The sequence below is a fragment of the Carcharodon carcharias genome, chromosome 4, assembly GCF_017639515.1.
Source record: "Carcharodon carcharias isolate sCarCar2 chromosome 4, sCarCar2.pri, whole genome shotgun sequence".
Classification (NCBI taxonomy): domain Eukaryota; kingdom Metazoa; phylum Chordata; class Chondrichthyes; order Lamniformes; family Lamnidae; genus Carcharodon; species Carcharodon carcharias.
In genome coordinates, this window is record NC_054470.1 from 33939136 (window position 1) to 33966406 (window position 27271).

At 41.2% G+C, this 27271-nt stretch overlaps 1 protein-coding gene across 8 annotated transcripts in view; it reads right to left on the reverse strand.

Annotated features, from left to right (window-relative positions):
- The window catches only part of agtpbp1 (ATP/GTP binding carboxypeptidase 1), a 330484-nt gene that overhangs the window by 30254 nt on the left and 272959 nt on the right, over positions 1 to 27271 (reverse strand). For all 8 annotated transcript variants that reach the window (XM_041185725.1, XM_041185724.1, XM_041185729.1 and 5 more), the window contains 2 exons: positions 18907 to 19083; positions 13704 to 13861 (listed from right to left, as the gene is read on the reverse strand). In XM_041185725.1, the coding sequence (XP_041041659.1) occupies positions 13704 to 13861; positions 18907 to 19083 (335 nt within the window). The remainder of the gene's footprint in view (positions 1 to 13703; positions 13862 to 18906; positions 19084 to 27271) is intronic.

A 27271-nucleotide genomic window follows, 5' to 3' on the forward strand; every position in this document is an offset into this window, starting at 1 on the left:
AGCGCTGAAGGGCTATGGAGACCCCAAACTATTTTCCCGTTTTAGTTTCTGTTATTTGGCTCAATTTATTTTGGATTTTGTGTAACTGGGGAAGTATAAGCGTTTAACAACATGGAAGCTGTCTGGTTGAATATGCAGCGGAAAAGCACATAGGTTTGGCAGGATGAGGATATAGACCCTGAGATTTGGCTCACTAGATGATCCTTCAGGTTTGGTTTCACTGAGAGAGGGGTATAGAGAGCACAGGCCTGACAGAGTTGTGGATGATAATGGGGGAATGTTTAAGACCTACTTTCTGACAAAAAAAATCCAGGGGTAAGGTGTGCTCCAAACTCCCAGTGTGTTTCAGTGATCAGGTTTGTTCAGATAGTTTTGGCAGTCTTCCTGGCCTAGTGGCAGGGGACTGCATCAGAGGTTTGACACAGGGTAGTAGGGCTGACAGACTCTTTGACAGAAGAGGAAAATTTATTTTTTAGTTTGCTATATTTCAAATTATGTAATGTGATTCAATTCTTTTTAGAGAATTTAAAACTGAAACCTGTTTAGGCACATACAGGCAGCTCGTCTGTCAGAGGAGGTTTCACTGTGGAGCTGAATCAAAGTTTCTTCTTCACGGAGGGGTGGTTGGATCATTGGTAGGCCTGAAGATATTTGTGGGCCAAGGTGGAGTATTCATAGCTATTAACAACACACGTACCTTTTATAATACCTTTAATGTAGTGAAATATGGCTCTCCACAAGAGGAGAGGAGATGTGGAGGCAGGAAAGGATTAGAGGAGGTGGTCAAATAATTTGTTTTTGAGGGTGGGGAGAGATATAGGAAAGCAGAGGGATTAGAATGGGGTTTCCAAACTGTAGGAACAACAATTAAAATCTCTGAAACTGGTAATGGAGTGGAAATGGGGACAGGACATACGATAGAATAGAAAAACCTGAGTGTGAAAACTGGGTGAAGGAGGTTGAAGAGGTATAGTTATGCAAGGCTGCAGAGGAATTTCTAGACAACGTTCATGGTTTTTAAAATCAATAAACTAATGATGTTGAGGTGGTGAAGGCTGTTGAAGACAGGACCGATTAAATAGTATAGGATAATAAACAGGCATTAGAGTTCTGGATGAAATTGAACTTTTTCCTAAGAAGGGAGTTTGGATGTAACGAAGTAGTGGGTGAGGTAAGAGGAGGCCAGCAAGGTTACAGGTAGTCTTGATGATAGACCAAACTTGAAGTTTTCACACTCAGCACAGGGTCAAACTATACAGTAAAACAGCCATTAGTGTACACCTTCGGTCTGTCCACAAGCATTACCCAGACCTCCCTGTCGCTTGCCATTTCAACACTCCACCCTGCTCTCATAACCACATGTCCGTCCTTGGCCTGCTGCATTGTTCCAGTGAAGCTCAACACAAACTGGAGGAACAGCACCTCACCTTCCGTCTAGGCACTTTACAGCCTTCTGGTCTGAATATTGAGTTCAACAATTTTAGATCATGAACTCTCTCCTCCAATCCCAACCCCTTTCCAATTCCCCACCCCCCCTTTTTCCCCCCAATAATTTATATGGATTTTTCTTTTCCCACCGATTTCCATTATTTTCAAATGTATTTCCAGCCATTGTTTTATCTCTACTTTTTAGCCTTTTTCGATTCCTTCACCCCACCCCACCCCCACTAGGGCTATCTGTACTTTGCTGGTCCTGCTTTCTACCCTTAATTAGCACATTCCTTAGATAATATCACCACCTTCAACACTTCTTTGTCCTTCTGTCTGTGACATCTTTTGGTTATCTCCACCTATCACTGGCCCTTTATCCAGCTCTACTTGTCCCACCAGCCCCCTCCACCCCTAAACCAGCTTATATTTCACCTCTCTTCTATTTTTACTTAGTTCTGTTGAAGGGTCATTCAGACTCGAAACATTAACTGTGTTCCTCTCTGCTGATGCTGCCAGACCTGCTGAGTTTTTCCAGGTATTTTTGTTTTTGTTTTGGATTTCTAGCATCTGCAGTTTTTTGCTTTTAGCCATTAGTGTATAGTGTGTATGTATTGTACATACAGAATTTTCATAATTTGAAGTCAACAATTAGGTCTAGATTAAGGTTCCTATAACTGGCTAAAATATTTATTTATCTGGTTTTCATTTAAAGCATACTCTTAAGATGTTTAGAGCAAACTCGGGGTATGTCAAATGATCACAAAATTACAGGGAAAATGCTCTGGTTGTTTCCAGTTCAATTATTTCTCACTACTTCTGTTTTTGTAATTTGGAATCTATGTAATAAAAATTGCATTACTTTGTACTGGAGTCAAGTTACTATTTCTCCAGTACTTATAAATTCAGACCCTGGTGAATGAAGCAGAGGGCCTTGCGGGGTTTTTTTTAAACAGACGGTTTGTTTTACAGAAAAAAATACTGAAGCAGAAAAGCAATGGCTGGGGTTGGCAAGTCGGAAGATGACCAACTGACATAATTTTGCACTGAAGATAAACTTCCTCACTTCAAAGCTGTGCCTTTGTACTTGAAATGAAAATTCATTTTCTGCACCCTCTAGTGTTTCAGCAGAAAAACTACAGCTTGGGTCTGCCTAATATTCTGTTTTAAACACCAGATAAAACAAACTAGGATTGTATCGAAATTGTTGCACATTTTGAATTACTTTTTGATCTTATTAAACTGAAGATTTTTATTTGGGAATCTGAATAAAAATAAAACTCAACTGAAAGTACAGGATCAATCAACATTATTGCACTATTACACTATTAAGGTCCAAGGCGTTCCTTTGTAAATTCAAGCTCCACTTCAGGGCCTGAACAAATAATCTAGCTGGACATTTCAGTGGAGCTCTAAGAGAATGCTGCATTGTTGGAATTGCCATCCTTCAGCCAATTTCCTGTTGTAAACGCTTGTTGGACATTAAGTGCCACATTACATTATTTGAAATGTAGAGACTTGTCACTGTGTCCTGTTCATCATTCCTCTCTCAATTGGCATCAAATAAAAGACTAACTGATCTCACTGCTGCTGGTGGAATATTGCCATTCACAAAATAGCTGCTGTTCTGGTCTACATATTAAGTTGCTACACTTCATAGCATACCAGATAGATTGTGTACTCCTTCACATTGTGATATTTAGCTATTTAAAAAAAAATCTACTAAGCACATACAAAATGAATGTGTGTTCATAAATATCTTGATAAAATCTATAGATGTGATTTTGAAATTGTAGTAGTGTGCACAAGAAAGATGACAAAACAGATTTAGAATATTATGTCAGAGTACAAAACTACTTTCTTCTCCCAAATTACTAGTGCATCAGTGTTAATCCTATTGTTAAAACAAATGAATTTTTAAAAATTCAGCATGCTACATCTGCAAACATCACATTCAAGAGTGAGTTGTGACCTCCAAAGACTCCAAAGCCATTGTACCGATGCTCCTCTTCACTAATTTTTCTAGTCAATACTTCACTACTGAAGCACTGATTGATATTTCTTTAAATAAGATCTTTGGTTACCATTTAAGGTGATGAGGCACTTTGCCAAGCTCAATAAATATTGATTATATTGTTCTTAACAGTTTTCAAATATCTGAATTGCAAATGATCACTTTATCAGGTTGGTTGAATGGTGTTTGACCACTGCTGCATAATCTAGATGATGAAAGCCCCTTAGTGCTATATCAGTGTCAATCGCTACTCATCTTAATTGATGATCAATTAAAATGTTGCATCATCTATTTAGATTAAAATCCAGATAGACAGATACAGATCAGAGAAATTACACACAATAGAAGTAATATCTTCAAAGATCAAAAAAGGATTCCAACATTATGTATTCTATGATACGATGCAATATTTTCTACAAAAGTAATTCAAAGTGTCTCCATCGGGCAGGTTGTTTGTCTAGTCATTGAAATTAACTCCTTTATGCTGTTAGATGATCAAGATTTAGAGCATGGATAGTTTGAAGCTCTTTTGCCATAATAACAGAAGACAAACATTTAAGAATTAAAAGATCTATCACAGCCTGCTTATTTTAACAAATCACAGTTTCGCAATAATTAGAGTAACATGGGATTTGTCTTCCTGTTCTCTGCTTTGCTCTTGAACAACAGGATTTTTTTTTTTAAACCACACATAGTATGCAACCCAATTTATCCAGAGAGGTCACGAAACATCACAGTTTGGATCAGTGAACAATTTGGATAAGTGATCACATGTTACTTCTGAAATTGTACTGCATCAAACAATATTTCAGCATTGAAGCTAAAGCATGATGAAATAACTAGACATTGGGCAGAATTTTATGGTACCCCACTGGCAGACCCATGAAGTCATGCTGGTGTCTTCCCCATCACCTACCTGCACACCCTGCCTTGCTGCGATTTTATGGGGAGGGGTGGCAGGAAAGGTCTAGGGTGGTCTGCCCAACTTTGTCCCAATTGGGGCCCTTCAGTGGCCAAATAATAGCCACTTAAGGGCTGCTTTCTGTCCGGCTGCAATTTTTAGGTTGACAAAAGGAGGTCAAGGACTAGTGGTGGAGGGCGAACCCAGCGGGGTAGACTGTTCAGATTTTGGGGGGTGTCTCCCTTCCAATTGCCCGCCCCCCCACTCTCACCCCCGCCCCCACCCCCACCCCAGTCTTTGTAATCCATTCACACCACTCTCACGCCCACACCACTGCCATTGCCCTGGCCCAACCAGGCCTCCTCTCCTGGCCCCACTGAGATCCTCCCTGGATTAAACTACATCCTGGACTCACGACACTTTGCTCTGTAGGACTTGGGGCAGCCACCCCCCCAGTGACTACCAGTCCCGACGGCACTGCTGGGATGAGAGAGCTGTCGGTCACAGCTCTCGAGGCAGGACTTCCTCCCCAGATGGGGTGCAAAAGGCCTGCTCCCAGCCAATTAACTCTCCACTGAACATTAAGAGGCTGCAGGGCAGCCGTCAGGAGCAGGGGTGTGTTCTTTTTTGATGGCAGAGTGGGAAATTCCGCCATCCGAAAAATTCTGCCCACAGCATGTGCTGGAAAGGGCAGGCCAGTCAATGGATAAGGGATTAATGGCTTTCTACTGTATATGCCACAACTTTACACAAAAGATTGACAGCAAGGCTAGTTAAAAGAAGTCAGCTTTAAGTTTGTATTGAATTCCTGATGCCGACAGTTGTTTCCCTCCAAGTCTTACTCAATATGCTCAATCAGACGTATATCTTATAACCTGCAAAATCCCACAAGCACAGATGGAAAGTTTATAAGAAGAAAAATATCATAAAGAATATCTTCGCTTATATGATCCATGGTTCCTTGACTTGCAGGTATTTCTATGGTAACATCAATACACACACCAAAATTCCTGACAGTCCTGTAAACTAAAACCTGGAAAGTTGGCCAGCAAACTGAGTGGGTGGGGACATACTTGAAAGGTTTTTGATTGACCTCTGTACTTTTTTTTCAGGGCAATGCTCAAGAGTTATTACTTGCAGTACCATAGCAAACTGGCAGGCTCAATTCTAAAGCAGAGGACTCCCCGATGGATGAATTTTGTCATGCTGCATTATAAACTGTAGGAAAATTTATGAGCAATTAATTCATGTTCAAAAATAGCATCTGTAAAAGATTACATTGGCATCTTTAATTTTATCTGAAAAACACACAATGACATTATTACATGTAATGCCTATATATGGACTCAATAGTACAAAAAATCCTGAGCGTGCCTGAAAGAATGCAATTGCATTGAAGATTTTTGCACCTATATTAAAATTTTTTTTACAGTAAACCCGAAGAAGGTTAAATTGAGTTAAAATTTTACGATAGTCAAAATCTTAACAGTTAAATGTACTGTATCTATACAATAAATACTATTCTCTCTCTCCAGCTGTTTGTATTCAATAACAGAATAATACCTACAAGACATTTTAATTTTGTTTGTGAAACACTAGTCCAAAATAATAGTATACAAAAATTTCAGGAGTGTGGACACGCACAGAAAATTGTTTTGCAAGCCAATATAGAACAACTTTCTCATTTCCCAAAAAGTCATCAAATCATTTAAAATCAAAATGGGAAAAATATCATTCATTTGATTTAGCAAATGTAGCAAACATTCAGCTAAAACAACAACAATAAAACATTAAAATATAATGTTAGTTGTATAACGGTATCCGACAAACACTTCAAGTTTCAAAGAGCAACTAAGATTAGGGCTTTGCTTTGCAGGGAAGGGACAGTTACTTTGCTTCACAATCTACAGAAGCCATAGTAATATAGTAACTCCCCACTTAACATTGCCTCGTTTAATGTTGTTTTGTTTTAACATCCACAAGTTAATGCTGCCAAAAATCTCGAGTGACACGAGATTCATTTTAACGTCGTTTCCCAAGTGACCGAACTGGCGCCATTTTGTAGCAGCCTCTCACCATGCCCGAACTCCACATGCCCGACCCTCTGACATGCAGCCTCTTCCCCTCTCTCCGACCTTCAACTTGCAGCCTCTCTCTGTGCTCAACCTCTGACTTTTGGCCTCTCCAAATGCCTGAACCACCCTCTTGCTGAACCCTGAATCACCCTCTCACCACTTACTACTTCTGAACCTGCGTTCCGGTTCAAAATTCTGAATCGATTTGATACTGGAGCTCCGAGGTTGTGAAAACACAAGTCCTGATGGTGCAGAAGTGCCGAGCTGGGGCTGTTATAATCCATGTTTTTTGTAAATGACTTGAAGCTGCACCTCCCGACTTGCCGCTCCTCTCCAGAGCCCTCACTCACAGCAAGGGTTGAGGAGAGGAAGTGGTGAGTGACAGCATTAAAAAAACTTGAGATTATAGCAGCCCCAGCTCAGCACTTCTGCACCTTTGGAAGTGGTACATCCACAACCGCGGGGCTCCAGATTGGACTGAATTGGATCTGGATCTTGAAGGGGAACGCAGGTTCAGGAGAGGAAAGTGGTGAGAGGGTGAGAGTCAGGGAAAGAGGTCCAGCAAGAGGGTGGGTCGGGCATACGGAGAAGCTGCAAGTTGGAAGGGCAGGCACAGGGAGGCTCCACAAGTGAGAGGTTGGGGAAAGGGAGAGGCTGCAAGTCAGAGTGTTGGGAGGGGAAGGATCTGCAGCGATCAGGGCATGGGAGATTCGGGAAGCAGGATTGGCAGCAAGCAGGAATGGAAAGTGGAAAGTTACATTTTTCTTTTATATTTTTATTTTTATTTTAAAAGTTATTTCATTTACAAATGTAGGAATTTAGCAGTGTAAATTATTTCAACTTATAGGATATATTTCATTTTCATTTTGTTTCTGATAGGAAGGTCCTTATAAGACTTAACTCCAGTTTTAACAATGATTCCTAAGGGAACTAATGTTACACTGAAAGTCATTTCACTTGAAGTCAGATTTTCAGGAAATGGGTTGGAAATAACTTTGCTGGCAGCAGCAACGTGCCCAGCATTCCCACTGACCGGAAAAACTTGTCCCATTTCTTCCTATAAATTTGAAACCTTATGAATATCTTAAGTTTTTAATCTTTCTAAAAAGAGCCTTTAGTTATTTTATGCTCATTGAAAACAACAACTGGCAATATGGGTTCATTTAATTTTTAAAAATAATTTTGGTGAGTTTCTCTTTACAGCAAATGGTCACTTTCATGATTCAAATATGAAGAAAATAACCCTGAGGGCTCTTTTTTCATCCTATTTAACCATCTTCATGGTTTTGTTGCTCTGACATTAATCCCATTTCCTGTTTAATTACTGTCTAAGCATGGGAAGGCAACAAATTGAAAATATAATACAAAGTTATCTTTTTTGCCTTAGAACACTGAATTAAATATAATTTTTAAAAATTGCACCAATTGGCTGGATTCTGTACTGCTAATGACACTTGAACCTGCCTTTGAAAAACACAAGTCTGATGCAAAGGCAATTGCGTCACTACTTTTCTCTCACCCTCTGTGGGAAAGGTCAGCCCATTGACTTCATTGCAGGGCAGAATGTAAGAGAAAACTCACTGTACTTACAGACTTAACATAAGGTTATTTTTAAAAAATATGTCAAGGTCGCTTTTTAAAATATGTCAAGAATTCAAAGACAAAATCTTATCCAGTGCTCTAAGTTTGCTAAATGTCAGAATACGCCGGGCAAAGGTATGTCTAGTTTAAACACTATGGCCTGAATTTTTCCATCAGCGAGTTGGAGCGGGGCCCACTTGCCAACGCGAAAATGACACGGGATGACGTCAGGAGGAATCCCCGACATCATCCTGACCCATTTAAATATTCAGGAAGGCGGGAGCACCGCGAAATCAGCTGTCTACCCGCCGACCTGTCAATGGCCAATTGAGGCCATTGAGAGGGTAATTAAAAGAATTAAAGGCCCTGCCCGTCCAACCTTAAGGTCGGTGGGCAGGCCAGGAGCCCCAGCGGGCTTCTGAAAAAACATAAAACCTCATCCACTGGTGGGATGAGGTTTCATGTCTGTTTTTAAAAAATTTAATAAAGTTTTAGTCATATTTATTAACATGTCCCATCTCGTGTGACATTGTCACATGAGGGGGACATGTTAATCATTTTTTGATTTTTCTATTTTTCATATTTAAACACTGTCAGTGATCACCCTGAGACAGCACTTAGTATTAGGGAGATGTGCGCGCATTCGTGCATATGCGTGAAAGAGCGCACTTTGACAGTTGGGGGATCCCTCCCCCCCTGCACAGGAAGCGCAAAGCGCTTCCCGTTGGGTAGCCCGCTGGGCGGGCCTTACTTGGCTTGCCCACTTAAATGGCAGCGGGGCCCATTTCAGTGGCGGTGAACGGCTGACCGCCCACCAATGAGCCGGTGGGCCCGCCCACCCATCAAGGGCAAAATTCTGCCCTATATTGCTGCCATGGAAAATTTCAGAAGCTTTGGAAGCTTACAGCTATGGTATCAAACACAAGTCTAATGATAGAATGGCTATTACATTATTTACTGCATACACCATGAAAGTACTTGGAAACACTGGCAATTTTGGCCCTGATTTATTTATAATAATTGTTTCTTAAATTACTTACAATTGTTCCCTTCTGTAGAGTAAACTGGTTGAAGTGTGGTGGATCATCATACATGAACACAAGAAATAGGAGGAGTAGACTATATGGTCTGTTGAGCCTACTCCACTATTCAACGTGATCAAGGCTAATCTTGGGTTTCAACTCCGTTTTCTTGTCCACTCCCCATATCCCTCACTTCAGAGAGAACAAAAATCTGTCTATCCCAGCCTTAAATGTGCTTAATGATGGAATATCCAAAACCTCTGGAGTATAGAAATCCAAAGATTCACAACCCTTTGAGTGAAGTAATTTCTTCTCATCTCTGTCCTAAATGATTAGCCCCTTATCTTGAGACTACGTCCCCATGTTTCAGATTCCCCAGTGAGCGGAAACAGTCTTTCAGCGTCTGCCCTATAAAACCCCTTTGGAATGAGAACACTTTCATTCTTCTAAACTCCAGAGAATATAAGCCCAATTTACTTAACCTCTCATCATAGGATAACCCCATTATCCCAGGCACCAATTTAGTGAACCTTTGTTGTATCACCTTCAATGCAAGCATATTCTTTCTTAAATGTGGAGACCAAAAATGCAGAGTATTCCAGATATTGTCTCACCAAAATTCTGTGACATTTATTCTTGTACTCCAATCCCCTGGCAATAAAGGCCAACATACCATTTGTCTTCCTAGTTGCTTGCTGTACCTGCATGCTAACTTTGTGTTCCTTGTACGAGTATACCCAAGTCCCTTTGAATATCAGTACTTCCACGTTTCACAACTTTTAAAAAATATTCTGCTTTTCTATTCTTACAACCAAAGTGAATAACTTCACACTTCCCTACTATATGCTCCATCTGCCATCTTGTTGCCCACTCATTTAACCTGTTAACACCTTTGCTCTAATTTAAATGGTGACCAATTTATTTGTATACAACAAATGAAAGATACAAAATGATGACTGTGTTGAGATTTTTCCTTCTCTGTTGGATCCCCTCAGATGGCTCAGTGGTTAACTGCATATGTAGTAATTAGATTTGGATTGACCTAGATTTGTTCCTGTATCTTGGCTGATTCTGGAGTTATTACAATTGGCCTCAAAAGCTCCTATAGTAGGAACAAAAATAAAATCAGTGAATCCCTTCTGACTATCCAGATGTCACTGCTAGAGTGAGTGACTATGTGGATGACAAGTAAAAACAGGATTCATTTCAGCTTCCTCAGTCACGTAGCCTGTCATTCACTACCTAGACTTGTAAGTGAAGAATGGTAATCTGGGTGTTGCACTGTGTCTTGCCCCAGTGCCCATGGAACCAAATATCAGCACTAACAGGGATAAAAAGGAGAATTGTATTCTTTAATCCTAATTTGTTTTTTTAGATGCTATTAATGCTAATTTAAAGGAAATAGCTTTGTTTCTATTAGCAAAAATTGGTAGAACCATTCTTGGCACAAACAAGTGCGAAGGAGCCCGTGCAAGGAAATATGGTCATAATAAAGGGTTATAAGGGAAAAAGAGTTATCTTCATATAAATAAGCGCTTAAAGAATTTATAAGAGTTTGTTTTTATGAAAGGGTAAATATAGTTCACAATGCCTGATCACAAGACCCTACATATAGAGACTTGTGTCTTACAGCAGCAAGAAGATCCTTGATTAGAAAGACACACACCCAAAAACTGCACATCAGCATATTTTGTTACACACACTGTCAGGAAAGACAACAGAATGTATGATTTGTTAAGGTGAATTTAAACTGGTAATCCTAGACCTTTCAACTGGAATTTTTACAACCTAGAACCATGTTATAATCTTAAATCGCACACTCCAGACAAATGAAAAATTGCCCAACACAATCCTTGCAAATGTGCTTTCCTAGAATCAATGAGGCCCACAGCTTATTTAGAATTTGATAGTCCTATAAGTTTCCTTAGAATCACAGCTGTCCTTAAATAGAAATCAACAGTGATTAAAACCAAATTTGCATCATAAAGATGCGGAAACTAACTGAAATTTAAATACCACTTCTGCATGTAAGAAATTAGTTATGTAGCCCAAGACACAATCTAAAAATTGAGAGCATACACTAGATTTTCAGATTCACTTAATTCACTTAGGTGTCTCTCATAAGATTTGATTGCTGAGGCTTAACAAAGATTATTCTGTCCCTAACTGGGAAAGAGTCATCTTGCTTACTCTGCAGTTTCCCTTTGGGGAATTAAGGTAAATGCTACTTTAATAATTGATGGGTATCCTACCTATAATATTTTACTACAACAACAAGTTGAAACTTTAAACTGGGTTCTCTACTAGAAATACAAATGTATTTTCTCTCTTTTTCCTGGGACCTGTTTGGCATTGCATTTGACTTGCTTTCACCTGACTTTGAATTGCATTTTCGGTCCTTTAATAAACTTCTTAATATTTAAGAATTTATATTGTCTCACATAGTCTTCTATATTGCTAACTCAAGAACCCAACTCTGTACTCTCTGGTGGGGAATACGTTACCGAGGAGGACCCTAAAAATGCCCAGAATATCATAATTGATCTTAAACTTGTTAAAAAGGCTAGCAGGAGAATGGTAATACTCTCAGGTGACTCTTTTCCTTTGGGGAGAGATAGACCAGTCCTTTAGACCCATTTAGTATCTTCAGAATCTGTCTTTCTCAACCTTAAGTTGAGAGGAATCATCTGAGAGGTATTCCTGATCTGGAGTTGTCCCAAAAAGGGGTTAGGATTACATGCAAGTGGATGATGGATTTATATGACCACTGTAGGGTTTCTCTTTACGACTGAGGAAAGATAGGAAAGGTTAACAAAATACCATACTGTAATAAGGCACAGATGAAAACATATTAACACACTCTGGCACCCAGATAACGATATTGAACAACTGAAAAAAATGGTCTGAATATACTCTTGTAACTTCAACCCAAACTGACCTCAAATACCAGAATTTTAAAAATACTCAATTCCTTTTGGAGCAGTACAACAGAGTAATTAGTACACTTGAAATGTAATAATTTGGTTAGGGATTGTTAACATTTAAAGAAATCCAACAACCAGCAATTGACTGACAGAACTACACCACGAGATTTCATGTTCATAAACAAAAACAAATTTTTTTGTATGTCAAAAAGAATTAAACAAAGTAAGAACTATTAACTTAACAAGATTCAGATCCAATTTTTTATTTCCCCCTCCAAGAGTTCCCTTACCTTGTGAAATCTTTAAGGTTCATTCAGTTTACCTGGGACAACTCAAAAGATATATCATATCTCCAGAATTCACTCTGATTTCTCAGTGTTACAACTATTTATCAAGTTACCAGATTTCATAACAGTTCTTCTATTAGCTTTTGGCTAAGTGACCCTCTAATTTCTTTACTGACCTCACGAATCTGGATTCCACAACTTCAGCACAAGCCTCCCTGCAACTCCTGTGCAGTGGCTTAAAATATCAGGAAACACCCTTGGTTTCCAATAGCCTGCTGCTGTGGTTTCAAACTGCAACATGCCGACAACTTGCAGAACTCAAACTGCAACAAGGTTAACTGTCTTTCACTGAGAGGATTACTGTAAACTTCTTCCTTTATATTCCAGCTTAACTAATCTTCTAGGCATTTTCCTCTTTCCAACTTTGTCTTATACTGAATACAAGCTCCCACTCACAGTCTGCATCATGGATGATAGATCTAGCATTTATTTTACTTCAGGTGTAGGTCTGGTTTTATCTCTTGGCTTCCAAGGAGCTACAAGCTACATAGGCCCAATGCTGACACAGTCTGTCAGCTGCTTCTCCCAACCAGTTTTATCTGCTGGCTCTGCCCTAACTAAGTTCACAGAGGCAACTCAAAACAAAGAAACTTATTAAGCTCGACCCATCTTCATGGCAATGTGATGCATACAGCTTGTTCCCAGCATTTTCTGTTTGGATGTCAAATACATTTGTCTCGTGAGGTAGAAATGCAAATTAACTACTTTTTAATTCAAAAATTTTCCTTAAATTTTGGGAAATCACATGAATATCTTATCCTTTACTGGAATAACTATAAATGTCATGTCTCCAGTTCTTTAGCTAAGTAAGTCCATTTGCTGTTTATGATCTTACTTTTCCAGATGTTAAACTCATAAGTTAATATGGCCCCAACCTTTTAAATGTAATAAACTCATAGCCTGTTTGAATTGCATTTACTTCAGGGTTGCTTTCACCAGTTTCTAATCCAGCTCCCATTTTTCCACAGTTGATCTTTAATTCCTAAAATTAAAAGTTATATTCTAAAATATATGAATTTTGAACTAGATATTCACAACAGTAATTACTTCTGATGGCAATCCAATTACTGGGAAAGTAGGCCATTCCCAAAATGATCAATAACAACTGATTCTGATATTTGGACCAAGCAAATTATTTAGTGGAAGAAATTAACAGTATGCCAAATTCAAATACATTTTTTAAATTTAAAAGTGTGCAGGTAGGATAGCAGAGAACCAATTAAATTCCATCCATCAATTTTTCGAACTCAAGAAGCCAGAAAATATTTTCTAGAGTCATATTAAACATTTGGCCTTTGGTTTTCAAGAATCTTCAAACCATAATTTTCTTGACAGACTCTTACAAAAGCTACCTAGTTTGGATTGATTTTACCATACTCCAACCTTTCTACAAAATTAGGTGAGATCCTACCTGGTGACGTTGCATCTGGTGTCAATCAAGTCATTTTCCACATCCAGAAGGCCAGGAGGCAATCTACATTCCACAGATGTCAGTCTCTTCAGGCGTAAAAGGCCAATGCAGAACTTAGCTCCCATCTCTTCCAGTTCTCTTGTCCCTATCTGTTGGCCCTTTTGAATAAATACATGGAATTAATTCACAGAGCTTATAGTTCAGAAGGTACATTGCTGCTAGTGTGATGCTGATCATTCTTTGATTTAATACTTTATCGATATTTCTTATTAGGAAGTCCTTTCTTTTGGTGATGTCAGATGACCACAATGAATATGCTGCCATGCCATTGCTACAAAGGCAATGACATTTCAAGCAGAAATCAGGGTGACCCAGAATTCTATCTTGGAAGGAGCTGGTAAGAGTGCAGTATTATGGTGGCAGGCATCAGATAGGTGTGTGGGGATAGGAGGTGGTTCTGTTTGATTCTGAAGCTCCTCTTTTATTCAAGGTGGCATGGCGCAGTTGTATGGTTCGGGTGAGGTGGAATTCCTGCAGCGAGGTAGGGAAGTTGTTATTAGAGGCTTAGGTGCACAATGTCAACAGCTATTAAGGGAGTTGTGGTTGTAACCTTTCATCTGCCTCCAAGGAGAACCAGGTAATAAAGGGGAAATAGGCGGCACAGTATTCACAGAATCATGGTGCAGAAGAGGCCCTTCAGCCCATCGTGTCTGCACCGACACTTGAGAAACACCTGACCTACCTACCTAATCCCATTTACCAGCACTTGGCCCATAGCCTTGAATGGTATGACGTGCCAAATGCTCATCCAGTTACTTTTTAAAGGATGTGAGCCAACCCGTCTCTGCCACTCTCCCAGGCAGTGCAATCCAGATCGTCACCACCCTCTAGGTAAAAAAGTTTTTCTTCACATCCCCCCTAAACCTCCTGCCCCTCACCTTGAACTTATGTCCCCTTGTGATTGACCCTTGAACTAAGGGGAACAGCTGCTCCCTATCCACCTTGTCCAAGCCCCTCATAATCTTGCACACCTCGATCAAGTCATCCCTCAGTCTTCTCTGCTCCAACAAAAACAACTCAAGTCTATCCAACCTTTCTTCATAACTTAAATGTTTCATCCCAGGCAACATTCTGGTGAATCTCCTCTGCACCCCCTCCAGTGCAATCACATCCTTCCTATAATGTGGTGACCAGAACTGCATGCAGTACTCCAGCTGTGGCCTCACCAAGGTTCTATACAACTAAAACATGACCTCCCTACTTTTGTAATCTATGCCTCGATTGATAAAGGCAAGTGTCCCTTATGTCTTTTTCATCACCCCACTAACATGCCCCTCTGCCTTCTGAGATCTATGGCCACACACGCCAAGGTTCCTTTGTTTCTCAGAACTTCCTAGTGTCATGCCGTTCATTGAATACTTCCTTGTCAAATTACTCCTTCCAAAGAGTATCACCTCACACTTTTCAGGGTTAAATTCCATCTGCCACTTATCTGCCCATGTGACCATCCTGTCTATATCTTCCCGTAGCCCAAGACACTCAACCTCGCTGTTAACCACCCGGCCAATTTTTGCGTCATCCGCACTTACTAATCCTACCCCCAACATAGTCATCTATGTTGTGTATATAAATGACAAATAATAGGGCACCGAGCACAGGTCCCTGTGGTACGCCACTGGACACTGGCTTCCAGTTACTAAAGCATCCTTCTGTCATCACCCTCTGCCTCCCATAACTAAGCCAATTTTGAATCCACCTTATCAAATTACCCTGTATTCCATGTGCATTTGCCTTCTTTATAAGTCTCCTATGTGGGACCCTGTTAAAGGCTTTGCTGAAATCCACATAAACTACATCAACTACACTACCCTCATCTACACACATGGTCACCTCCTCAAAAAATTCAATCAAATTTGTTAGGCATGACCTCCCTTTGACAAAGCCATGCTGACTATCCCTGATCAAACCATGCCTTTCCAAGTGGAGATAGATTCTCTCCTTCAGAACTTTCTCCAATAGTTTCCCTGCCACTGATGTGAGACTCACTGGCCTGTAGTTCCCTGGCTTATCTCTACAACCCTTCTTAAATAGCGGAACCACATTAGCTGTTCTCCAGTCCTCTGGCACATCCCCCGTGGCCAGAGAGGAATTAAAAATTTGGGTCAGGGCTCCTGCAATCTCCTTCCTTGCCTCTCTCAGCAGTCTGGGACACAAATCATCTGGACCTGAAGATTTGTCCACTTTTAAGCCTGTCAACACCTCCAATACCTTGTCACCCCCTATGTCAATTTGCTTAAGAACCTCACAGTCTCTCTCCCAGAGTTTGATACCTTTATCCTCATACTCTTGGGTGAAGACAGATGTGAAATATTCATTCAACACTCTAGCGATGTCCTCTAGCTCCACCCATAAATTGCCCCCTGGGTCCCTTATGGGCCCTACTCTTTCCTGGTTATCCGCTTCCCATTAATATACTTCTAAAATATCTTGGGATTTTCCCTACTTTTACCAGCCAGAGCTTTCACATATCCCCTCTTTGCTCTCCTAATTGCTTTCTTAAGCTCCACCTTGCACTTTCTATACTCCACTAATGCCTCTGCTGATTTGCTTCCCTTGTACCTGCTAAAAGCCTCTCTTTTTCTTCTCATCGTAACCTGAATATCTCTGGTCATCCATGGTTCTCTGGGCTTGTTACTCCTTTCTATCACCCTAGAGGGAACATGTTGACCCATTTCCTTTTTGAACACCCTGCACTATTCCTCTGTAGATTTCCCCACAAGTAACTGTTCCCAGTATACCTTGGCCAGATCCTGCCTTATTTTACTAAAATCAACTCTTTCCCAATAGAAAACATTTTTTTTTTGCAACTTGTCGATTTCTTTGTCCATAACAAACTTAAACTGTACCATGTTGTGGGCGCTATTGCTAAAATGCTCGTCCACCACCAACTGGCTTCATTCCCCAGAATTAGGTCCAGCACTGCGCCGTACACTGTTGGACCCTCTACGTATTGACCTAAAAAGTTCTCCTGTACACACTTCAAGAAATCCACTCCATCCAAGCCCTTAACACTATGTCTATCCCAATTAATGTTGGGAAAGTTGAAATCACCTAATATAATTAACCTATTGTTTTCGTTTATACATACCTCCACAAATTGTGCACATATTTGCTCCTCAATTTCCTGTTGACTATCTGGGTGTCTATAATAAACACCTGCCCCTTTTTTATTCCTAAGTTCTACCCACAAAGCTTTATTCGATGCCCCCTCCAAGATATCATCTCTCCTTACTGCAGTTACTGACTCCTTAACTAATAATGCAATGCCTCCTCCTCTTTTACCCCCTCCCCTGTCTCGCCTGAAGAGTCTATATCCCGGAATGTTGAGCTGCCAATCCTGCCCTTCCCTCAACCATGTCTCAGTGATGGCTATTATATCACAATTCCACTTATCAATCCTCACCCTTAACTCATCCATTTTACCTGTAATACTCCTGGCATTAAAGGGGAGGCCATCGACTATAGGATCCCCTATTACGATTGCTGTTCCTTCAGTAGCTTGGCTCTGTCCATACTCCCTGGAGGAACCAATGTCCTCATCAGCCTCCTCATTCAGCCAATATGTCTCCCATCATTAAGTATAAAATACTAATAGCATTCTGGAATAAGTCATAAAGTATTTCTTTATTGAAAAAGTCAATAATAAACACCCTATTTTGACAGCACCTTTACAGAGAATAATGCCTCAACTGATTAGGTTTTAATGGCACCAGCTTTTATGGGGGTTTGTCCTGCTTGGCATCCTGCAAGATTAGAAAAAATCTTGGCTGGGATTTTCTACGCCCGATCATGATGGGTATGTTCAGTGGCGAGATGGGGGAATCTCACAAGAAGGCCCTAGGCATGTTTCCCGACGACATAAATCCACAAAATGATTGTCGCCTCCGCTTATCAATGGCGAGCCGTGTTTTCTACCATCGAACATTGGGAATTTAATTTGAATGAATCAGCATCTCATTATTGTGGCCACACGCCGGAATCACCCCCATCAAATTTAAAACCCATATCAGCGTGATTTTATGATGGCGTGATTCACAACCCCCTTTAAAAAGTGTGTACCTGGGCGACCTGAACTTCAAGTGACATGATACAGTAGAAAAAGCTACCATGGCGGGTCACACGCTGATTTCCCCACGCAATATCGCACTTTGCTGATTTCTGGAACAATTCCGCCCATAGGTGCAAAGCCCTTATCCATTTATTTGCAGATAATTTATACTTTGGCATCCTCTTAAGCTCATGGCTACATCATTTGCAGGCATGCAGCTAGCTTCCACTGAATGTGTAAAACACTTATTCCACCTTCTTGACCTCTCCAATGACGCTGCATTGTCAGGCTGTTTGTCTGACACAGCGTGCACAAACTACAATTTTCTCCAATGAAACCTGGGAAGAGTGACACTACTGGCTTTGGTTGCTGCCACACATTCTGACCTCTCATCACTGATTCCTTCTATTCTCATCCATTGTCTCAGGCTGAACCAAATGGTTCAAAATCTCAGCATCCTATTCAACCTCCTACCTTATAACTACTCCATCACAAAGGCGGTCTATTTGCATCGCCATAATATTGCCCATCTTCGCCTCAGCCTACTTGTTCATAAAATCCTTATCTTCAGATTCAACTATTGCATTGGTCTCCTGACTGGCCTCTCATTATCTAACCTCTGTACACATCAGCTCATCAAAAAATCATATCCTCCAATATCTTATCCCACTCACCCATTCTTGCTTGCCTACATTAGCTCTAGATACAGAGTCTCAAACCTAAAAGTCTCATAATTTCTGACTTGAAAATATCTCAGAATTATTTAAACATATGCAGATCACAATTAATTAAGAGTAATCAATAATTTCCAAGCTGATCAATGAAAAATCATTCCTAAAAGAGGCGGAGTTCTAATAGCACCTCCATGTAATGGTTTCGATGGTCTTATCTGACTTTGAATGTACTGAACGACACGAGAGATTTGAGGGTCATTTTGAACTTTGCCACCTGGGTAGGAATCTGATGGATTGCGTAAAATCAATGGGATGAAAATTGGATTGCTTCTTCGAAGGATGGGTAGTCAGGCAGCACTTTAAAATGACCCCACCTAATTTTAGTTTTAAGGAGTGAAATTTAGCTTAGTTTTTATTTTACCTTGTACTTGCCCTGATCACAGCCACAGTATGTGCTTTCCATGGTATAGCTCCTCGTCACGCCAATCTCACGCCACACGACAACCCGTGCTGTGGATTCCTTGGACTTCTCCACCACAAAACTACAGCTGCTCATGCAGAATGCTGGTGCAATTTGATTCAGTACCTTTGGCAGAGTCTAAATAGTCAAAACATCAGGAAAATAAAGCACACATTTTAGCTCCACAAAAAGTAACATTTTACTTTTGTCTGCTGAAGGTACCCTTCTACCGCACTCTGCTGCTATAAACAACAATATTCTACAAGAAGTGTCTAACTACTTCTTACTAGGTAGAATAAACAAGTTGAATTGCAGATATGTAAGCAGGTCCTATCAATACTGCCATCAGCAGATGCTGACCAGAGGAAAGTACTTCCACAGAGGGATGGAGAGAAGAAAATTAAACAGGAAATCATTTGACATTATACCCTCATGTTTCACTATTGACAAGGAACGATTGCCCCAGTCCTAGAAGCAGGGCTGTTGCCATTAGCCACTTTCAGCCAAGGCATAGGGAAACTCTGGAAAGAGAGAAGGAAAATCAAACATGGGATCAAAAATGTTTGTTAAAAATATTAACCGGGGTTGAGGAATATCCAAATCTGTAATGTTTTGCTTTCACATAATTTGTCTCCTTCAGCGTTAGAGCAGAAAACCCAGGGCAACTAAACACCGAGGGACACATTCAAATTCCAACACAGCAATAATACTTCAATGAGAAACTTTATATGGTTAGAACTTCTGACTAATTGTATAGTTTGCTGTAATGGCTCACCGCGCCATTAAAAAACACAGAAGTACCACAGGTCTATCTGGGATACATTTTGCTATATTTTTTCAAAGTTGAAAAAAATGATTATGAATGTTTATAGTTCAATTAAAATAAAAGTTTGGTGAAAGCATTTTTCTTTAGTGTTGTTCTAACTTTGAGGCAAAGATGACCACATCCAACAGCTGGGGTGTTTGGTTGGATTCTGGTGAGTATATAGGAAACTGTTAAGGCTGATCTGTGCCGGAAGGCCCTGCTGAAAACAGGACAAGATACAGTAAATAATTGAGTTTTGGACAAGCTTCTGGCTTGGGATTTCCCCTCCTTGGGCAGAATTTTCTGCCTGTCGGACAGGTGGGCCCGACCCAATCTCCAGCAGGCGGGGTGCCCATCCCCACCGGAGAAGCGGGCCCCACCGAAATTTTACGTGGGCAGGCCAATTAAGGCCCGCCCAGCGCGATGTCCGGCAGGAAGCACTATGCACTTCCTGTGCAGGCAGGGGGATTCCCCAAAAGCGAGAATGCGCTTTTTCGCACATGCGCACAAAAGAGCGCACATCTCCCTGAGGCTAAGTGCTGCCTCAGGGAGATTGCTTACACTTTTAAAAAGATTAAAAATAGAAAAACAAAAATTCCCTAACATGTCCCCAACATGTGACAATGTCACATGAGATTGGACATGTTCATAAATTACAGTACAACTTTATTAAACTTTTTAGAACCCTGCATGAAACCTCATCCCGCCGGTGGATGAGGTTTCATGTTTTTTCTATTTTCCGCCGGGGCTCCTGGCCTGCCCGCTAACCTTAAGGTTGGACGGACAGGTCCTTTAATTGTTTAGATGATCCTGTCAATGGCCTCAATTGGCCATTGACAGGTTGGCAGGCTCGCAGCTGATTTTGTTGTGCCCCCACCTTCCTGAAAATTTAAATGGGGTGGGATGACGTCGGGGAGAACCATTTTACACGTCGGCGAGTGGGCCCCATCCCCTGCTCGCCGACGGCAAAATTCTGCCCCTTGTGTTTTCTCTCTGCCTCTGATCTGCACTTGCTTTCAAAGAAGGCTGTACTCTTTTATTTGGTTGTGCCAGGTGCAACAATCCTAAGCTAGCTTCTCTCAAGCCTCTGGGTTGATATCAAAACTCCTAAGCGAAGCCTTCAGGATAGCCTTGTGGTACTTCCTTTGACTGCCATGATAGTACACCCCAGACCCAAGCTCTCCATAGAAGATTCACTTTGGTAAGGGGCTGTCAGACACTCCAACTACAAGACCAGCTGAACTCAGTTGTGACTTTCTCAATATGGTGTGAATGCTTGGCATGCCAACTTAAGTGAGCACCTCAGTGTCTGGTCTTTGCCCTGCCCTTTGATCTTCAGAAGCTTCCGAAGGCAGCTCAAAAGAAAGTGGTTGAGCTTCTTGGCATTATGCTGGTACACAGTTCAATTCTCACATGCATAGAGCAGAATGGGCAGGACAATTGCTCTATGGACTTTCAGTCTTATTCCTCTTTGTTCCCAGATTGATGTTCGAAGGCTATACATACTTTGGCAATGCTTACACGTGACTCGTCATTTATATAGACAGTGTGCGAATGAGATAAGTGAACTTATCCACTGTTGACAGGATCTGGCCATGGACTGAAACATTGGAATCAAGATAGGGCTTTCTTAGAGCAGACTGGTGCATGACTTCAGTTTTATTAATGCTGATAGTAAAGCGAAAGTTGTCACATGCAGTGGAGAACAAGTCCATGTTACATTGTATGTCCGACTCTGATCCAGCAGCTATTGCACAGTCATCAGCAAACAGGAAATCGTGTAGTGTCTCCTTGGAAAACTTGTTCCATGCCCTGAGCAGTCTCAGATTGAGCAGCTTCCTGTCCATGCAATATTTGACTTTGATGCCAGGATTACCATCATCGAAGGCACTGGAGAGCATGGCAGAGAAAAACATGCTGAAGAAGGTTGGCACTAACATGCAGCCCTGCTTAACTCCATTCATGAGTGGAAATGATCAGAAGATTCACTACCATTCAAGACACACATGAGCATGCCATCGTGGAACTGTTGCACCATTATGAGGAACTTTTCAGGGCAGCAAAATTTCTCCATTCCTTTCAAAAGCCCTCATGACTGACCATGTCGAAGGCTTTGGTCAGGTCAACAAATGTGGTGTACAGGTCTATCTTCTGTTCTTGGCATTTCTCCAAACAAAGACACCTCCATTGTCACCACCTATACAAGCGGAAAGGAATTCGCCAGTCCTGTGACAGAGGAATCTCTCTCCTTTTCGTCGTCAGCAAAATCTGCACTAGAATTCTTCAGAACTGCTCTGTACAACATCTCGACCAGGATCTGCTGCGAGAGTGTCAATGTGGTTTCAGAAAAGGTCAAAGAAGCCACTGACATTGTGTTCACAGTTGGACATCTTCAACGTTACATTAACAGTAAAAACAATCCCAACATTGTATTTGAATCACAGAAGCACTCCAAGATGGCAGTTATGTGATAGTTTTGACCTAGACTCTGCAGAATCCATCCAGCTATCTTACATTGTACATGTGCACTAGTTTAGAAATTGAGATGTCATTTCTGGTTGCTGGAGGCTCCTAATCGCTGGGAAAGATCCATGCAGACCACGGCTCTGGAAACATCATTGCTGCCCTTGGCTGGGCATTCATCCTGCCTGTATTTTAGCTATCATATTTCCTTACACTTCTCAATACTAAATTCCAATTGCAATTCAGCTGTCTATACGCCAAATTCTATAGACCATTTGAATCAAGTTTTATCCCTCCAAAAATCTAGGTTTCTACACAATTTAGTTTCATTGCATACAGAGCATTCTTTTAATATTTTAGCTTAGGTTTTATGTTATTGGCACAATTTAGACCTGAATGAATAGTAACACCATGGGAAAAGGTTTCTCCCTGTTTGGGAGGTGGGGGGGGGGAGTGTATGGGTGTGGGTCAGCCTCCGATTGGTGCGCGCCGCCATTTTACATGGGCAGGCCAATTAAAGCCCCCCAATGTGACTTCCACCAGAGAGCGCTCCTGTGCGGGCGGGGGGTGGATTCTCTCAGCCAAGTTAAGTGCTGCTTCAGGGAGATTGCATCCGATTTAAAGCTTTTAATAAACATGTTTAAAATTTTTCCCTGCCATGTCCCCTCATGTGACACTGTCACATGAGTTGGGACATGTCCATAAGTTTTATTGAAACCGTTCTTAAAAATTTAAATACCCTCATGAAACCTCATTCCGCCAGTGGATGAGGTTTCATACTTTTTCTGAGGCCCGTCTGGACTCCTGGCCTGCCTGCCAACCCTAAGGTTGGACGGTCTGGTCCATCAGTTAGGTTAATTAGTTTTTTAATGGCCTTAATAGGCTGTTGACAGTTTAGTGGGCGCGCAGCCGATTCGGCTGCGCACCCGTCGAACTGAAAATCTAAATGACGTGGGATGAGGTCGGGTTGCCTCGCCCCCGCTCGCCGAGAGGAAGAACCTGCCCATGAGGCAAATTCAACTTAAATGTGTCCTTACATCCATTATCAGCGATTAATGTATTTACATTGAATTAGGTGCCGATTTGCAGGGGTACAGAAAATGCGGTGGGAGCAGAAAACTGCATACAAGTAGAAAGTTAAAAGGGAAGAAAGCAATTAAAGGAGATGTCAGAAGAGGAGGACATAAACTCTGAAAAACATTGGAAAGTCTCAGAAGGCATTTCGACCTATTAGCACCTTTTGCCAGGCTGAAGTGAAAGTGGACCAAGAAATGGCAGGCAAAATTGAAGGAAAAGGAGTCCCAACACATAGGGCTGAATTTCCTGGCTGGCGTACGGGTGGCGGAGCCCTCACGTCAGCGCTTAAAATGTCACGCGAGCGTCCCGAGGTCAGCGCGCGGCATCGTGATGTTTAGGTATGCAGCGCAACGTGCGCCCGCCATTAATTAAAGGCCTTGTTAAGGCCATTAAGTCACCGATTGTCGACGATTGTGAGGAGCCCGTGCGAACTTCGGCTCGGTGCAAGGGCCCAACGGGCAGGTGGGTAAGTGATTTTTTCAACAAACTGCATCCACTGGCGGGACGAGGTTTGATTTCGGATTTTAAAAAGTTTAATAAAGTTTTTGTGTACTTTGTTAACATGTCCCATCTCATGTGACATTTTCACATGAGGGGGACATGTTAATAATTTTTTTATTTTTCAACTTTCACCACCTTTCAGGAATCTCCCTGAGGCACCACTTAGCATCAGGGAGATGTGCGCTCTATCGCGCGCCTGCGCAAAGGAGCGCACTCTTGCAGTTGGGGAATCCTCTGCCCGCACAGGAAGCGCATAGCGCTTCCCGTCGGGCATCACACTGGGCGGGCCTTAATTGGCCCATCCATGTAAAATAGTGGCGGGGCCCATTTCGGCGGCGACATTCGGCTGCCTGCCCGCCGCCGAGTCGGTCGGGCTCGCCCATCAAGGGCAAAATTCAGCCCATAGTCTACAGGCAAGTAACCCAGCAACCAGCCCACGTGATTCCAAAGTGGTGGCAGTATGACATGAAGTGTTTTCAAGGACTGCATTTATCCATTTAATTTTTACTCCAAGTGAGTTCCTCTTCCAAACGTTAAGGGTCTAGTGGGTTAGATCCTCTACCCCTTTATCACCACTAACACAATTCTGTTACGTTTGCAAAGAAATCACCCAGCTAATATTGCTAAAATTCCTATAAATTGACCAAACCTTTTAGGGAAATCAGATTGTTAACTACTTTCAGTTTTCTGTATTGCTTCTATGAATTATGATTAAGTTCAGCTGAAGCACTCACTACTTCTGCTCATTTCCCAGATTGGATGAATTTCATCTAGCCCTGTTGATTTAGATTTTCTTCTCTCTCTGTTATATATTAACTTGTAGAAAATATAAGAAAGTGCCTTTTGGCGCTGCCTTCTCACAAAGCTCATGGACATTTTTTAATGCCATGTACTCGTCTCAACTTACAACTCTGCTGGAAGGTGAAAATTGAGGTTTTTAAAAATGCTTTGCTTTCTTTCCCATAACTTTGAAGCAACTTTTACCTTCCTAACTAAATGTTTTATTAAAACGGCTGCAACAGCTTCTCCCCTCGGTATATCATTTTTGTTTTCCTTTTGCATCATCTTAGCTCTCTTAATCTTTAGACTTCTAACAAGTTTAGGAAATGAGTTTTTTTTGGATAACTGGTTTGCCATTTTGCTCACATATAGTCTGGGGAAAAATATATTACTATAGGTACCCCTACAATATAATAGTGACCACATTTCAAAAGTGTTTAATTAACTGTAAAGTGCTTTGGGATATCCTGAGACCATAAAAGATGCTATATAAATGCAAGCCCTCTCTTGCTGCAATAATAAACATTCAACACAGCTCTATCACTGTAATATTAACCTTAAACTATACATCTACAAAACAAATTTACATTGAGAATTAAATATTTAATCAATGACCAACCATCCCACCAGTCTCTCTTTCTTGTGTGTTTTTTAACAGTATCGTTTTTGTTTCAAACATAACCTTTTTCTACTGTTTCATTTACTTTTCCTCTGTCTCCCATGTCCATCATGGCTTTTGGAAGTGTGAACAAAAGGCTTTTATTGGTCAAATATCAGCTGTAAGGCTAATTTTCCAGCCAATGAAAAAACAGTTTAAGATGATTAATTTTTCATTAGAAAATTATGTCCAGACAAGAAAATGCTTTTGTGATGCAGCTTGTCTCCCCCTCCACAGACACATAGTGTACAAATGAATAAAATATCTTGAATGCCAATAAATATCAATCTTAAATTTAAGTGTATAACAGGTAATGACTGAGTCATTAAAACAAATTACAAAATATAAGTCACCTTAAAATTGGCAAAATATAAAGGAATTGCAGTTTCACCTTCAAATCTTGGATTTGAACATGAGTCTGATGAAATGGAAGATCTAGGTTAGAAATCGAACCCTGCTGCACTCAATGTCCTGAAGCTGTCTCCCAATATACATCGTTTTAGGTTAGATGATATTCAGGCATTCCTAGCGGCCGCCTAAAACAGGTTTTAGGTCCATGCAGATGTTAAAAAGTTGTTGTCATTTGTTCCAGGTCCTTAACTAGAAATTTGTTAGGGTTGAATGGGACATGCATTGGGGCCTGTTCTGCCTGGCCAATTTATTTTCAGGGTATCTTCAGTAACATAACCAGCATTCCTCATATTTTATTTGGACCAAGGGAGAAGCCTCCCATCTGTGATAGGCCCTCTCCTGCTCTTATCCCCACTGCATGCCCCAGGATTTCCCAGAGGGCCAATACCAGCAAGGCAGATGGCCCAAATCAGTCATTCTCAAACTGATGCATTGTGTCTAGGCATCTGATCCGCAACTTGATGAATATATGCTGATGAGGCCATAGCCTAACTTGGGACTAATCTTGTGCCTTTGACTTCTATTGAGCGAATATGAGGATGTTGCTTATTTGAGGCTTGAAACTAACTTATCACTGCCTCCATTCATTCCAGCTCTCTTTACCAATTAACTTTCTGAGTGAAACAGATAATTTAGCCACTTTTCTGAGCTAATTACAATGAATAAAAGTATTTATTTGTATAATTTCTTTAAATAAATTCCTTATGGGGCTGAATTTTGCCATTGGCGAGCAGGGGGCAGGGCCTGCTCGCCGACACACAAAATGATGTGGGATGACGTTGGGGGGAACTCCCGACATCATCCTGCCCTACTTAAATCTTCAGGAAGGCGGGGGCACAGCGAAATCAGCTGTGGGCCCGCCGACCTGTCAATGGCCAATTGAGGCCATTAACAGGATCATTAAAACAATTAAAGGCCCTGCCCGTCCAACCTTAGGGTTGGTGGCAGGCCAAAAGCCTCGACAGGGTTCTAAAAAACCATGAAACCCCATCCATTGGCGGGATGAGGTTTCATGTAGGGTTTAAAAAAGTTTAATAAAGTTTTAATGAAATTTATGAACATGTCCCATCTCATGTGACATTGTCAAATGAGGAAGACATGTTAAAGGATTTTTTTGTTTTTCTATTTTTAATGTTTATACAGCTGTCAGCGATCTCCCTGAGGCAGCACTTAGCCTCAGGGAGATATGCGCTCTTTTGTGTGCATGCGCGAAAGAGCACACTCTCGCATTTGGGGAATCCCCCCGCCCGCACAGGAAGTGCATAGTACTTACCGCCGGGTGGGCTTAATTGGCCCGCCCACTTAAAATGGCGGCGGGGCCCGCTTTTCCGGTGGAGATTGGCACCCCGCCCACCTGACAGGCAGAAAATTGTGCCCATAGAGTTTGGGTAACCTCAGACTTTGCAGAATAGAAGCTGATATTTAGATAACAGAAGTTTTTAATATTCAAACAAATTATCATAATTACTTTTAGTGATTTCGATAAACAAATTATTCATACTTCAAATGGAACCACTACTATAGCACTTAATTAATGAGTTGATGAGGTGTTATGATGGACTGGGGAAACAGAATAGTAAAGCACAATAAAGTAGTTGAATGTAATGATCACTACAAAGCCCTCTCACATT